The 12,916-nt window shown below is 36.8% G+C and overlaps 1 protein-coding gene across 3 annotated transcripts in view; it reads right to left on the bottom strand.

The window, feature by feature from the left end:
• Positions 1-12,916, bottom strand: part of MYT1L (myelin transcription factor 1 like) — a gene marked incomplete at both ends in the record, with an annotated part of 127,477 nt that overhangs the window by 51,441 nt on the left and 63,120 nt on the right. For all 3 annotated transcript variants that reach the window (XM_084203184.1, XM_084203185.1, XM_084203186.1), the window contains 4 exons: positions 3,235-3,303; positions 4,227-4,348; positions 6,031-6,267; positions 8,556-8,803. In XM_084203184.1, coding sequence (XP_084059310.1) covers positions 3,235-3,303; positions 4,227-4,348; positions 6,031-6,267; positions 8,556-8,803 — 676 coding nt within the window. The remainder of the gene's footprint in view (positions 1-3,234; positions 3,304-4,226; positions 4,349-6,030; positions 6,268-8,555; positions 8,804-12,916) is intronic.

Here is a 12,916-nt window from a genome sequence, read left to right as displayed (position 1 = left end):
GTGTGCTATCTATTTGATGGTAAAGCCATAAAAGTATTTAATCCTTCCAAATTATGGAGTCCAGAAACATGATTCCTATGCTGCTCTATCAGTTTTTCTACAACACGATCAATTATTCTCTGTACCCTGTACATTAAACAAGTATTTGCCAAGAATTTAACAAAGGCTTAAATCTTTATGGAAGAATTGAAAAAACTACATTGAAAACCTGAACAAAGAATAAAAGATGAAGAAGAGATGAGAATAGTATAGATCGGTAGGGAAAGGATAGAAGGGATCTTAGCTTGGGTAATAGGTAAAAAATGTGTATACATTTCCCTCTACAGCCTGGGGCAGGAGCCAAGGTTCCTGATTCTCACTATTCTGCTGTCAGCAAATATGTGTGAAACATCCCAGCAATGCTCCCCATCTCCTCCTGGTGCCAGTCCATGAAGATCACTAAAGCTTCTACTGCTGTTGCTACGACAGCAACCCAGGCAATAGAGCAGACACCAAAATGTCCCATGGTGGCTGGTGGCCTGACAGATGGCCAGTAGTATCCCATATTATGGAATTTCTGCTTCTTTTCAGCTTCTGCTTCCTCATTTTAGAAACAAGGAAATTATACTCCCAGACCTCACACACAATGTAAATGAAATTCTTCACAGTGCAAAAATTTCAAAATCAAATCCTCTAATGTAGCTTTGGTTTAGCTGTTTGTGCACGCACGTTACATTTACATGATCACATCTTCTTCCATCTTAAGCAGAGAACAAGAGCATAAATGAGAGCTGTGTAAAGGACGCTGCCATCCATAGGACTCCTACTTCCCTGCTTTCAAATATATTTGGGAAACGCTAAGATGCTTTATTTCTGTCTCTGTACCAACTTCACAGGATGTAGAGACAGAGGACAATAAAAATATAAATGGCAGAAGGCAGGAGATGGGCTGATCAGACAAGGGAGCTTGAGACAGGGAACAATGTAGAAAAAAAGGATGAAGGAAAACAGGACAGAGTAAATGGACCAAGTAGAAGCTGGGACTGATCAGAGTTTTGGGATAGGAGAAAGGACAGTATGGCTGCTCTGGAACTGGACTCTCCTGCTTTTTCTGCAGAGTTCATCCCTTTTCACAAATGTCAATTGCATTACATAGATCTGCTAAATTCCCATAACTCCAAGCAAATTCAAGGGTTTGAACATATACAGTTCTCTACAATGTGAAGAACTGACAAATTGATTCCTAAAAGTATCCAAGTGAGCAATCAAAATTATATACCTGAATTTCTGGTTTAAAATGAGGATAATACCAACCCTATTTACTTCAGAGTATAACTGCAGATGAAAAAAAATTCTTTTATAACTAAATAACTAAATTTATTAGGAAGCACTCAGATGTGATGGTAGTGGCAAATGTGTGAGTGAATTAATAGGTATATCTTCAGAAGGCAGTTTGAGAAAACTGGAGTGAATAACAGACAGGGCCTCACATGGGACAATAAAGGAAAAGGGAAGAAATTAATTAGTTGCTTATGCAATGATTACTATCTGCCCTGTGCAATGATTTACTTTGTTATCCTGTGGAAAAATATATGATCAGAAAACAAGGAATTGCCCTATAGTGCAAATACAAAGGAGAACTGAATTAAGTAAGCCTGCTTAAAATTCTGTCATTTTGAAACTTAACAGTCTTATGTGTTCAGCTGGTATAATGATAACTGCTAAATTAATAATTTATGCTAATAAATAATAGGTAATAGATTTTAAACCTAAAAATATTACTTTAACTTAATCTTGCATTTTGCTTAGGAAAAACTTGAAATAAGTAGAGACAGTGGCATGATATAGAAGTGGGATCTCAAGTTTAGGTGTTCTGGGATTTTTTTCTTCCTGATTTCTACCAGGCAGTCTTGACTGCAGATGTTTGAGAAAAGCAGAGGAGATGAAGTAATTCAGAAACAGCTTCCTAAGATAAGTAGAAACCTCATAAAGGATTTGCTTAAAATATTCATGCTGCCTCAACAGTCTTGAGTGTGTTTTGCTTATGCATTCACTTTTCCTCAAACTTCTACCATTTGACCCATCCCAACCCAAAATCCAGGTCCAAATCTGAGTTTCTCTGAGGTGCACATGTCTTCCTCTGCTTATACTTAAATGCTTTCCCTAATCTCATTTACATCCCCTTTTGCATATCACATATTCTTCTGGCAGCATATATCAGCATGACCTAAACTAATAGTTTCAAAACATTATTTTTTACATTGTGGGAAATCAGCTGTAAATTTTGCATGTATTGTTTACCTCTAGCAACTAAATTAAGTAAAACTAGAGAGCAATTTTACTCCAGCAGTTTTCTCAGGCTTGCTTTCTTATTTTTCCCACGGTTTACATCAAGAGTTGTTTGGGTTTTTTTTAATCAGCATATGTACTGAATTCAAGAAACGTATTGTAAAAACAGAATACTGCTAAGCAGTATGGCAGCATGTGGTATCCATTCATACTTTCCCTACTGAATTTTCCTCATTTTTTGTGAAAATTTTTCCATCTCAACCAAATTACCAGCTCAGGAGCACCGCCCTGTCATAGCACAAATAAATGCTATAGTTCTTCCACACAGAGAGTTGCAGTAGAGCATATGTGCAGGAAGACAGAGCAAAGCTAACTCTCATGATCCTCTAACTTTTATAGCTCAAAATTGTTACTCCAAAGAACTGAAAGGAATGGTAAAGAACGCATTTTAAGCAGGGGATAGCTAAGTAAACATTAAAAAAACATAGTCACATGAGAAAATGCATTAGGCTGGTAGCAATGAGACGAACCTGGGGAAAATTATGCAAGCGTTTGGGAAAACCAAATTGTTCTCCCTCCAACTGTGTCTGAAAAACTGCAATGCTTTACTGCTTGTGTAATCAGAAGTGTTTCATCAGCCTAATTGTATGGGAAGTTTCTGTTCTAACTCACAAAGTTCAGAAAAAAATTGAAAAGGAATTCAAACATTAGGATGAAATTCCAGAAGTTCTGTCTTTTGTCCATCCCTGTCACCTAATGGACACACAAAAGGACATACTAGGCCAACAGACTTATGTACAGAGCCCCCCTGTATGGAATTTCTAGAGACTTCAATACACGTTCCAAGCAGGATCAGCCCCTTCTGCAGCAGCTCTTCAGACAACATTTCTAATTTCTGATACAACTATACACAATTTGCGGTCAAATAAATATTTGTAAAGAAAATATTTGTTCTTTATATCTTACTTGAGTTCTTGTGAGCTTGTGGCCAGCATACTCCGAATGCTTTTGTCAGCCAAGGGACAGCCAGATAAACTGTAAGACATGGCAGGACATACAAGTATGTTAATCTTCTCATTAACTGAACACTCCCAAACAAACACAACATAAAAATTAAAAAGTAAAAGTTTGTAATGCAGAAAAGCGATGGGGCAAGTGCTGTAATATTGAATTCCGTAATATAGTTAACCCTCTGAATATATTTAGTTATCGATATTACTTCCAAAATTACATACTGTAAATGTTCTTGTTTGTTTGTTTGTTTCTCTATGAACTAGAAAAATATAACAAAAATATTGGAGATTCCTGGGTTAACTACTTAAATGCTTAAGGAATAGTTTGGAAATTTTAGTAATCTATTTAAAAATAAAAGACGTTTATACAACACACAAATTAGCATGCTTTTAAGATCCACATATATTACTCAAAGGGTTAACACATAGTTCAACGTTTTACTTTGACAGCATTGTTGAGGTAAGCTGAAAACAATAAATTGAAAAGACAGAATCCACCATGAAAAAAATGAAGTCACACCTTCTATGTGAGGCGTAATTACCAGTCACATGACCACTCCCATCACACCCTGGTGTTGGACATCTGCCACCAAACAAAAACAAAAACAGCCAAAATAGTAAGTATGTTTAAAAAAAAACTTTTAAAAGTTTCATTGTTTCCAGTTTAGCTGCAATGACTGCAAGGGGTTTTAAGCATCCTAATCGAAAAGCTGCAAAATGAACAGGTTTAAATGAAAATGGCGTCTCCATACAATATAGCATCATTAAGAACAAGCAAATACACGTTAGCTTATCACTTTACTTAACTGGCAGTTTGAAACATTTATATGCTGCAAATGTTGCATGCTCATACTGCAAGGCGTATATGTATTCGTTGGTTTAAAAAAAGACAAAGAGAGAAAAAGTTAAAAGGAGATAAATAATTTCACCTCACATTATGCTTACGTTATTAAATCCTTTTTGCTCTCTTTGCATTGAGGGTATTTGGGTTTAGGACTTGGGATTGTAACTTCACCAGGATACCTTCTTTCTTCAAGTGCCTCTTGGAAAGGATCCAAATCTTCTGGCTACAGGCAAATATATACATATTAATTTCAGCTAGAGAAGGTCACAACTTACACAAAATAATGCAAAGCAGAGTCATCAGGTGGTATCTCCTTCTTATCCTATTCTGCCAGAGAAGATGAAGTTATTTTATATTATTTCACATACTAAACTTTTGAATAATACTTGAATATTTTGATGAAGACTACACAATATGTGAAATATATCATTTATTTAATTAGAAAAATAAAAAGGAAAAAAATCTGGTGTTTTCTGTAGCTGTCATATTATTTTTCTCTAAAGATTCAAGTCTCTTCCCTAAAGTCACAGTACAACAGAGGAAAGGCAAAAAAGATGACTAAATGCAGCATCTTCTGCATCAAAAAGCCATCTTAAATAGCATGTTTAAGGATTTAGAACACCTCAAAGATGAAAGAGAAGCAATCTTAACATCTAAACACAGAATCTCAGTCTGGGATGAATCTCAATGGATCTGTCTGGCAAGACAGAATGATATAATTTGTAATTAACTTTAGTGCTGTTCAGAAATTCAAAGCTATCTACTTCAGGAATGCAGTGGCTGAATGCAGGGATTCAGGGATTCCTGCAGATGGTGCTATAAACAACATAGTAGAAGTAGGGAGTTCTTTGAAAAAACATGCTGCTTTACCTCACATTTCCTTGATAGCGACAGATTTTCTTCCAACTTCAGTGAAACTAATAACAAAACTGTACCACCAAAGCTGGAATGCATTCAGGCTACCTAGTGAAACTTCCACTTCATTGTATTTTTCAAAGATACTGAGAATTGTTTTATGGTTTAATTAAAATTGGCAAGAGATGTGCTAAACATAAATGATTAGTCTAATTTTTAGCTATAAACAAACTAGCAGTCCTCAAACAACTAAACTGAATTGAGTGCAGGATTTTAAGCTGCAGAATGGATAAGGGTTAAAACCTGACAGAAGAAAGCAGCATCAGTGAACCTTGTCAGCAGACCTCTTCAGTGTCCTGTCTATTCTGTTTTGAAAAGCAATAAAAATTCACTGACATATTTTCTTTATTTGCCTCTTCTGTTTAAAGGGTATTGCTGCTGTCTTGGTATTATAAGAAGAAAATTAGCACTGATATCTTATATTCCTTCTTTGTATTTTTGAGAAAAAGTATTTCATTAATGCAGGCCCTTGCACAGAGCTATCAAGAGAGTATAAGTAATCTTGAAGATTAGTTGAAATAGTTGAAAGCTTATATTATACTCTGCTGCTTTGTTTAAAATGATTTCTAAGTAATACATGCTTTCAAATAGCACATCATTTATGGTTTTCAAATTCAGGAGAATATCTTGTCTTCAGAGCTGATTATCCCAGTATTGCATGGTTATGTCAACTTGCTTATACAGAGTAACATAATCTGGATATAGCAAAATATCTTTAGTGCAGAAAATATTTGTTAACAAGATGATGCTTTTAGAAGACATGATTCACATTCATGGTTCAAATGTTGTCTTATGGAACTTAGTCACAGATCAGATGTGTGCCAGCATGATATAGTCCCAAAGATTAACCAACAAAGAAGTCCTTTTCATAGAAAACCACCAGTTTCGTCACATATTAATTTTGCTTCCTATTTCCCTCCAAATTCCAGAAAATTAATGAATTACCGAAATTAGACTGCAACATGAACTATAGAGATGAAAAAGACATACATTAATTTCTTTGGAATCATCTTCATCTATCCTACTTGGCTTCATTTTAGTGTAGTCCACTGGCAAGTCCCAGCAGTCACCCTCATTCAGCTGGTAACAGCGGTTGTTCATCACGGCTTGTCGTTGTGGGGACATTGGCTCCAGTGGGGTCAAAATGGTGCAGCAACCATCTCGCTGCCTCTGCTTGTTCATGCTCAGATCCAACGTCCCATTTTCATCGACTTCCATATCAGGATTCTGTCAAAATAAGAAAAATATTGTTAATTCAGCTTCATACTTGCAAACTGCTACCTCTTCCTCAATCTGATTGCCTAGCAGAATGATAAAATGCTTTTCCATTCCTGTATAGATTGTAAGCATTGAGCCCCCTCCTACACATAGCATGATGCTGTTACACAACATTAATGCTGTTAAAGTATATTTCTTTCTGAATGGCTAATTTGATGTTTGGGGGGAAAGGGGAGAATCTTCAGAATCCCCTTCTGCCACCCAGCACATCAGTGCAAAATCAGATACATAAAGGAGAAAGCTCTAAAGGTTTTTTCTTGCCATTGTCTTTATGTTCTTGATTTATTCTGTGACAGGTGAAGCAACCTGTGAGGTAACATCTGCATAATTCTTGTTTTCAGTCCTGGCATGCATCTGGGTGATTAGAGAAACAAAAAACAGCTAACATCAAATAATCTTTGTTTCTTTTTTTCTTTTACATTAGCAGTCAGTGCTTGAATAGATAATGTCAGAAAATTAAACAGGGAGGTAGGGTACCAAAAGAAGTCCTTTTGGAAACCATTTGTCAATGAGGAAATGCATTTAAGTTTCACAGCTCCTTCCCTGCAGATGAACACGTATTAACAATTCATGTATATATTCTGACAATAATTTGTTCCAATTTCTGTGACAATTGGTACTGTGAAAAATGGGATGAGTATGGGCTCTTTTGCAGAAACAAACAAGTGTTGACTATTATGTTAGATAAGGAGAAATAAGATATCTTAAAATGAACACAAAATTTAAAAACAAGGACAGATAACATATGGGCATAAAAATGTCTATAGAGAATCCCTCATCTTTCCAAAAATGAAGTGTTCCATGAGAAATTTGGTTTCAAAATGAATGTGAATCTGACTGACTCCCTGTATGTCTAGTGACTTTCTTTCCTCTTGAGTAACAACAGAGCTGCAGGAAACCACTGCAAATGCAAATCTCTCTTTCTGAATTACTGCCTTTTGTTAGAGCTTATATCTAATTGCTGCTATCTGGCTAATTTAATTTAGAAAGTATTTGTTTATCTCCTCAGACTCATTCCTTCAGCTGCAATATAGTGACACATTAGGAAAGAGGCCCTTTCTGGCTTAGAGGCAGATTTTCAGCATTGTATTCCAACTTCTCCCATCATACTGAATAGAGAAGAACTGCATTTATTTACATGAGAGAGAGATTTCCCTCTTGAACAGTATTAAATCAATTAATATAAAAAGCAGCATTTGAAAACAAAGTCCATTCTAGCTTGGAGCATGAATATTACTAATATTTACTGCTACAGGTTTAGTTTGTTTTGAATGATCACAACAGGAGACGGTTTGCACAGTAAGGGAAAGCAAACCTTTGTCTATAGGAGAAGAACAGAACATGTCTGCCAGCTCAAAATCTCTACAAGCAGAATAAAAATGTTTCCTCTGCACTGCATCTGTCGGCTCAGCCATCTAGTGGTCTCCTGTAGGCAACACTGTACTGTTTGCTTGTGCGTGTTAAATAGTCATTTTTGAACAGCTATCAGAGCCAAAATTTTAAAGTTAAAAATAAAAACTCCTAAATCTTTAACAAATGTTAATAGTGCACTGCTTTTCTTCATACAGAAAGATTAATGACAAAAGCTTTTATTTGTATCTGTGACTGCCATTTTACAATATACTGAGGCTGTATGAACATATAGTACAGCAGTCACTCTGCAAGACTGTTACGCACATTTTAAGTCACCTGTATTGGAGGATTTGTTTATTTCAAATATATCATGCATTGACTTAAGAACTCTGGTATCACAGACAGGCAAGAAATTATAACATACAGCACCACAGATTTCTCTGCACTGAATCTTACAAGCTTAGGTCCCATTTGTGACTTTTAAATGAAAATGCAGAGTTAAATCTTAATCCTTTTGCCAAGTGTATGAACCAGACTGCATTTTGCAAAAAAAACCCAATACCCAAACAGTAGTGAAATTAGTACCACTTGAGTAATCCAAACATCTTTTATAATTATAGTAAGAGACAAATTTAAAAAAGGAGTACATGGTATCGGTATCATTAGTTTATAAAGCATCATGATTTCCTGTGATACTTGTGAGCAATTTGTATCTTTCTTTTGGTATTTTTTCCTCCCTGCTTTAAGCAGACCCACCAAATTATGTTAATTCTGAGGGAAAAAAAAAAAGGCAAGATGTACTAAAGCTTTTCTCTCAATCGGGGCCACAGAGCAAGTACAGTTAAGAGAAATCTTCATCAACAAACAGATTTACTAATTTTTACCCTTGCACAGAGATCCTGAGGCTTAGTGGAGAGGTTCTGAGGCATCTCCCTGCAGCGGGTGGAGAGATTCAGAATAGCAGTAGCAGCCATGTGTGCTGCCTCCATGTCATGAGTATAGTCAAAGCTGCTCTTGCTGCAGGTACTGCTGGCACTGCTGCCTCCACCACAACTCATATTGCTGCTGCTGCTAGGGGCATAACTGCTTGTTGTGCTGCTGGTTGGACTTGAATTCTTACAGTAGCGTTTAGCTGTGGGAAGAAATATGACAAGGATGACTCAAAAAGAAGGAGCATTCTGCATAAGTGAAGAGGAAAACAAACTGCTGGAGGTGAAATTTATAATGAGGAACAGTAACCAATGCCAAAAAAAAAAAGCCCGCAATAAGAATGATGGCTGTATTTCTTGATTTCTCTTTGTGAGTTTTATATGCTACATGTGTGAGACCGTATGAAATAACCTCCTGTAAAAATCTGCATGACATGATCATGAATTGTTCTGACAAACAGGCTGGATTTATAAAACAATAAAAACACAGAAACACTGCTTTTACCCCACATATATAGTCAGACAAAAGGTACAATCTGCTCAGCTCATTCATTTTTATTAATGACAGGCAATGTAACACTATGTGACCTTTTCCTATTTACATGAGGAACTGTTAGTTTAAGGCCTAGAACTCCCCAGAGTTACTGGAGATCAAACCCACTTCAATGCTGATGAGCTTGGTCTCTGGGCCACAGTACCACCCATATTTCCTCAAACACCTCATGCTTCCTAAAAGCTTTATCTCCTCCTACACCACAGGCAAATATGGCACTGGCCATCCCAAAGACAGGAGCACAATAGGAGAAAAAAGGTGGTTGTCATGTGTTAGTTTTACCATGACTAGCACAAAGGCAGAAGCAATGGCTGTTTAAATGGCAACAACAGGAACAAGTGAAAAATCCTCCCCTCCCCCTTTAAACAACCTGAGCACCTACAACTCTTCATAAAGCTGGTAAGGACCAGAGCCCCCCCTCCCTGCTCCCACTGCGGGCAGTGATGCCCAGCTGTGCTCTGACTGACACAAGCCACAGGTGGTCACAGAAGAGCCAAGGCACTGACAGTGCTCATGTCCAGCCTATCTAAACACAAGGCAGCACTGCTGCTGCTTTTAAGAAAAGCTCCTTGCAGCCAGAGGTATTACCGCAGTAAGGGCAAGCAGCCCTATTAGCCCACTTATTTCCCCAACCCTCTTCCCAGATGAGCTGTTTTAAGAGTGTTTATAAAAATGCAAGAAAGTGTGAGCTTGTCTCCAAAATGTAGAAGTTTATGTATTTTCAGAAAAAAAAATAAAAGTCAAGGTCAGAGGATACATCCATGCATATTACAGCAACTGCTTTCCCTTAAGATGGAAATATATACTGCAGAGATCATACCTTATAGCACAGTGTAACAATAACCAACTAGCATGCTGATTAGAGAGCTATACAAAAAAGGTCAGGCCCTAGACAGAGCTCTTGTGTGATGGGCTCCATTTAAATGCCAGGCTCTTCACTTGTATTTGTCTGAACAGACATACATATAATAATCTGCTCCCATGAGCACAGCCCATTTGTGAACCATGGGCTGCTCTGGTAGGCAGACAGGGTTCAAAAGAAGAATCTGAAAGCAAAATGTCTCTGCTAGAGCTTATGTCATCTTCCTTTCTCTAAAGAACTGAAAAAAATCATGGCATTATTTTTACTGCAAAGGAAATAGTGTTTTACTTAAATCATAACAGATGGAGTTTTCTCAGGAAAGCCACATAATGCACAGGGTGTGATTTTTTTCAAGTGAAGTGAATGCTAAACATTCATCACATTTTTTTTTTTGTTTTGAACACATAGTAGCACTACACTAGCAGGCTATCCACTAATAATAATTTTGTGAACTGTTCCTCAAGAGTTTCATTATTAATATAGTAGTCAGTGGTGGTCATTAAAAATTCAGCATTTATCCATTGTTACTTTGTTACAGTATCCAAGACATGCAAGAATTTTCCTATACTTAAGGAAGCAAGTAATTGAATAATTCACTTTTTACTGTGTTATGTTAACACAGCAAGCACTCTGTACCACTGAACTTGCCAAATTAGAACTATCTTTCAAAAATCATAGGAACAAATAAGACTTCTGTAATTTTCAAAAAATGTTAGGCTTGTTATGGCAGGTCACATTTAGACAGACATAAGAGACATATTACATGTGAAATCATATATGTATATATATGAGAATGTGTGCTAAAGAGAGGGAGGGAAAGAGGCAGCTTTTATACGTAGGACTAACCATCAGAAACTCATGCAGGCTCTGATATGGGCTCCTCTGTGGCCTTGGTCAAACTACATTATCCCTTGAATTCATTTTCTCTATAAACAGAAAGTTGCTTCTAAAATTTAGTTGTGTTGTGATTCACTTGCAAAACACTTTGAAGATGTAAAGTGCTATAAGCATGCTACACAATTATTAGCTTTCAGGTTACCAATAATTTAAGCAAAACTTATTTGGAGAGAAATGGCCATGGTTATTTAACTTTACTGCAGCTGTACATTTGAAGATGAGTCACATAACCCAGACTGTTCATTTCACATTAGCTTTTCAAAGAAACAAAGATCATTGATTTATAATGAATAAAATCAATCTGTTCACTAATGAAGGGAAAGGTGCATTGTTTCAATACCAGGTAGTTCTGCTTGATACAATGCCCACCCCTGTGGCACCAGGTTCACGAAGCTCTGCCGTCCATCTATGCTTTGTAATCCAGAGTGAAACCAAATGTGAAGAACACCTTCCCCATTAACAACAGACACAGGTCTAACCAGCTGCATACCTAACTGGGCTTCCATCAGATTATGCCCAGGGGCTGATTACAAAGAACCTCTCAAAGTCTAAAGGCCTCTCTTACTAATTAACAACGGGGGAGTGGGAGAGATCCCAAACATGAAAAAGACAAAAGGAAGGTATTTGGACTGGAATTCAGCTCTGCCCAGGTACCTTCATCCCCAATATTGTCTAAATACTGAATGTTTTAGTAAATTAATTACAGTTTCAACACTTTTTCTGACTTGTACAATAAAAGATTCATCTCACCTAATTTCAGGTACCTGACCTAGTCATTATAGGCTTCCTATACAGGCAGTAGAAGAAAATAGGAACTTTCAGGGCATGATTCACCTGACCAATTTTAAACAAGCACTTCAGGAAAAGATAAATTAAATCAGAGAAGCATCTACCCTTCTTGACTCTGAACTGGGTGCCAAACTCAGCTGCCGGTGCCAACATTACAAAACTCTGAATATGATCAGATGAATCCCACTCATAACATTTTTCCAGTGTTTTGATAGTATGACCCAGACCTATTGGCGGGATGACAACAATTTCTGCCATCACCTAAGCAAGTGGAAGTGTTGCCATCACCACTGCCTGCCGTGTCCAGCTTTTCCTATGTTTACTGCTGTGTACTATAAGCCCAGCATCCAATACACTATGCAACTGGTTTCAAATGAAAAACAAGCCCAAAAATAAAAAATTTCTCAAGAACTGCTAGATCACCCTACTCAACAATCCAAAGTATACATTTTCAGTTCGTTTTTTAGTAAACCATATTGTAAAAAAAAATCAAGGAAACAATTCAAAGGTGCTATTTATGTTTGTGTCACTCCCAACTCTACACTTACTGATATAATCCCTTTCTCTGATGATGAAAATACCATAGTAGCTGAAAATTAAAAAAGAATTGAGATGTGAAGCTATTGATTTTTCATATCCTTAAGACTACTTCTCTCATATAGTCAGAACTAAAGCATTGTTTACCTGCACATTCCCTCCAAAACCTTAGATGCACTTTTGGGGTTTTTTTTGACTTTTCAGAACTGAATCTGCTTTTATATAAACATGCTTTACTGACATGCATAATAGGTGTGCTCTCTGACCTCCATAAAGTCTTTAGTAGCAATCATTAATTTTTTTATATACAAATATAAAACCATCTAAAAATACTGTGGCATTTTTTGAAGTGGCTCTTTTAAGTGAAGAGCCTCTTCCTGAAATCTCTTTCATATTCAGTTATTTACAATAACTGTCAGCAAAATCCTTGCTCCATTGAAAGTCAGTGCCGAAATGTTTTAAAAATTTCAGTTTGCCCAGGATTTCAGTTCATCATTCTAAGAATTCAACTGATTTTCCTGAGCCAATTTAAGCCAAATATGTTGGAGTACTTCTGAAATTTCAGAGATGTGAATACTAGAAGTTTCATGAAAATCACTAACAGGGAAAAGACGAACTCAAAAATCAGGCCCCACCTCTGGGACCATGTTGGCAGGTCCATCTGGCCAAACAGCACAC

This window comes from Fringilla coelebs (assembly GCF_963513975.1).
Source record: "Fringilla coelebs genome assembly, chromosome: 3".
Taxonomy (NCBI): domain Eukaryota; kingdom Metazoa; phylum Chordata; class Aves; order Passeriformes; family Fringillidae; genus Fringilla; species Fringilla coelebs.
This window is presented reverse-complemented; position numbering and strand designations above follow the sequence as displayed.